At 42.4% G+C, this 3,330-nt stretch overlaps 1 protein-coding gene across 1 annotated transcript in view; it reads right to left on the reverse strand.

Annotated features, from left to right (window-relative positions):
- Nucleotides 1-1,332: 1,332 nt before the first annotated feature.
- The window catches only part of SLC25A33 (solute carrier family 25 member 33), a 16,776-nt gene continuing 14,778 nt past the window's right edge, over nt 1,333-3,330 (reverse strand). The window contains exons 6-7 of the mRNA XM_017825785.1: nt 2,892-3,172; nt 1,333-1,917 (exon numbers count right to left, since the gene is read on the reverse strand). Coding sequence (XP_017681274.1) covers nt 1,715-1,917; nt 2,892-3,172 — 484 coding nt within the window. The 3' untranslated portion in view covers nt 1,333-1,714. The remainder of the gene's footprint in view (nt 1,918-2,891; nt 3,173-3,330) is intronic.

The following is a 3,330-nucleotide window of genomic DNA, read 5'->3' on the forward strand; positions in this document are numbered from 1 at the left end:
GCCTGGAAACTTTACCTGATCAAAGACAGCCCTGCTCACTACCAGGCTGTTTCTCAATGCTTCCCATGCTCCTTCCAAGCCTGCACACCACCATCTCTGCTGTGAGCGGTCCCTGAAGCCAAAGATGTCCATAAACACTTGTTTATGCTCAAGAACTCAGCTCCTGCTCAGATCACGAGGAGCTCATGGTTCAGGTCACCAGGGAAGGCTGAAGCTGGGCTCAAATGCTGCAGGGTTTGTCTCAGCTGCCAAGGCAAATGACACTAATGAAGAGCATAGTATGGCCAAAGCAAAACACAAATCTACACATTTGAGTTCTAAAACACTACCAGTAACAGTATTTCATATACTACACATGAATTACAAGGTACTGCTGCAAGTGGTGAAGATTATTAAAATTGAAACCATATTCTATTTTTTATGAAGAACTAATCTCAGGTATGCAGGATATTTGATTTTTAAGTGAAAGGCAAGAATTGTATCGTGAGAACTGTTGAAGAATACCCCTTGGACACTGTGTTTGTGAAGGGGAAGGCAGACATCAAAGCTATATGAAATGTGAGAACTCTTCAGAAGGTTGCACTAAGCTGATGAATCCTTATTGCCTTCAGCAAGAAATCAACTAATAACATGAAGGAACTATTTACATAGACTGGGGATTTTTTTGGTGTTAACTGCAGTGATGTGTCCACAAGATAACACAGTATCTCATTCCCATCAGAAGCACTGCTCTACAAGGATATCAAGTCAAGAAGGACTTATTCCTGAGTATCATATTGTAAAGTAGAATCCACAACTGCATTTATAGTATTTAGGACATAGCTTATCTTCTCTTCTACTCTCTAGACCCCTGACACTGAAGTAGAAGGCAAACATAGCTCAATAAAGTCCCACTGCAGTAAAAGGATACCTGACCAAGTCACTCCATCTCACAGGATTCCCACAGGCCAGCCAGGCCACAATCACTGACTGTCCTTATGCTCTCAGGCCTGTGCAAAAACAAGGTCTAAAAGCCAAGTCCTGACAGATCTGTTTATACCCAGTAGCATAACCATGTATCCCAAAGGCACAGGGGGATCAGAACTGTAGTTACATTTTTATGAAAAGCCTCCCAGAATCATATTGGAAGTGATTTTTCTAAGAGATTCTGGTGTGCATAGTTCACACCATCAAAACAGAGAAACAAGATTGTCCTACCTGAACACTCAAGAGTGTTCACACAGCAATGAATGATGCACCTTGAATAAACCAGAACTACTCTCAAACTTATTTGGGCATTTAGGGCATTACAGTGCTAAAAAGCAACATGACACCAGTGCTAAGAAGACAGAGTTTCAAATGTCCAAACCAGTTCTCCTGTTTTAATACAGTTTTAATGAACATCAGTCCAAGAGATCACTTGATAGTATGAGGTACATTCCTTGACCACATATGGCTGTGCTTAAGGAAAAGGACAAACATATACTTAAATTAAATAGTGTAATTTAATTTAGTAGCATTTTAATTATCATCAAGTTAAAAAAAAAATTATAATTAACTATTAACGTTAATGACTCGAAACCTTTCAGAAAGCAAGAATCCAAAAGGAAATATCCACAGGTGGTCACAGACTTGTAGTTTTCCCACCAGCGCTGCCACCTGCACCAGTCTCTTAAAGGACTATTTGTTCAGTGAAGGAATTGGTCTTCAGTCTGTAACTGAAGTCTTGGCTCTGCTACTTTGCATGGTCTTCTAAGAGATACACGATTAACTCGTAGGTGGACAACACAATGGCTGTGTTTGGGATCTGCCGGATGAGCTGGGCAAAGAGTCCTCTGTAGAAGGCCAGGTAACCTTCCTCCCGTGCCACCAGCCGAGCTGTCTGGATGAAAGCCTTGTACTTGGTGCCTTCCTCCCGCAGCCGTGTCCGTATGACCTCTGCAGAGCAGGGGAACAGCGTTAACAGAGCAAACCTTCCACCCTCAGGGCTTTCAACAGCTTTTATAACTACAGAGATGGCTCTCTGCTAAGTGTTACTCCCACGTTCTCCTAGGAAAGCTGCACACAGCAGGACTATCGTGCTAAGAGTGCACACTTGGCTTTGCTACTTCACTAATACATACTCATAATAATTCTTTCAGCTCGAGTTCTATCCAGTCTGTCACAGTTCACACCTATGCTTTAAAAGACAAAAAGCACTGAAGAGACACTGCTTTGTGTTAAACCACTGATTCCATTTAAAGCCATCTTCAGCAGGCCAAGAGACACAGGTCTGCTGCATGAGGAATGATCCTTCTTTTTAAAAAACATGCCACTACCAGGAAAGGCCTTGTGTGCAAACCCCAGGGACAGGAAAACCTTCCTGTACCAACAGCCTGCCAGTACATCCAGCCATGGAATCCTGGACACACCGCCCTTCAGGCAAGAGGAAAAGTTAAAGAGTTCTTCATGTGGAATAAATGAATTGTTTGCTCATTGAAGCTACTACAGATCTAAATGCTTTACTGATGCTACATAATCAATATTGCTCTCTATACAACCATGGCACCGTTCACATCTATCCAAAAAGAATAACACTGCTCAGCCCAAAAGTGTTTCTTTCCCACAACTTGATCACAGAATCCCAAAGGCTGTGGGGACTTAGCTACATGAGGCTACTAGTAAAACCAGAAACATTAGGCAAGCCATTTCTTTTTTGGTGTTTTTTGGGTTGTTTTTAAACCAGCAAGTCCCAAGCACCAACCACATGTCTCCCTAGGAACGGTGGGACCAGTACTGAAAATGCCAATGCACAACAACACGCAGTTGGCCATTCAAAGAACTAGGAATTTTCATCCCTAAACCCCATCATTTGTCTTGGATTACAGGCAACAGCTGCTCTACAGTTCTCATAAATGGAAGAGCTGACATACCGTGTGGATAAGCAATACAAGAGGCACAGCCCTTGGAAACAGCAGCAGCAAACATCAGTCCAAAGAAGTTTGTCGAGCTCCTTTCAGTCCCATTAGAAGAAGGGGGTGGTTGGACTTCCTTTAAGTGCTTTTTCAAACTTTCATAAATAGCAAAGCAGATAATGGTCTCAGAAATCCCTGCATAGGAGGCAGTCAGGCCCCTATAAAAGCCACGGATCCCTTCTGTTTGGTACACATGTCTAGCACACTGCAAAGCATTCATCGGTTTGGAGCCCCTGACTCTAAAAAATAAACAGAACAGAGCGTATTATGAGCAAAGAAAAGAATTAATATTCAAAAAACAGCCACCCTTATGGCTTTCAGTAGTTTTTATAACTACAGAAATGGTTCTCTGCTAAGTGTTACTCCCATGTTCTCCTAGGAAAGCTGCACACAGCAG

Source organism: Lepidothrix coronata, unplaced genomic scaffold, assembly GCF_001604755.1.
Source record: "Lepidothrix coronata isolate B3197 unplaced genomic scaffold, Lepidothrix_coronata-1.0 Scaffold122, whole genome shotgun sequence".
NCBI classification, from domain to species: domain Eukaryota; kingdom Metazoa; phylum Chordata; class Aves; order Passeriformes; family Pipridae; genus Lepidothrix; species Lepidothrix coronata.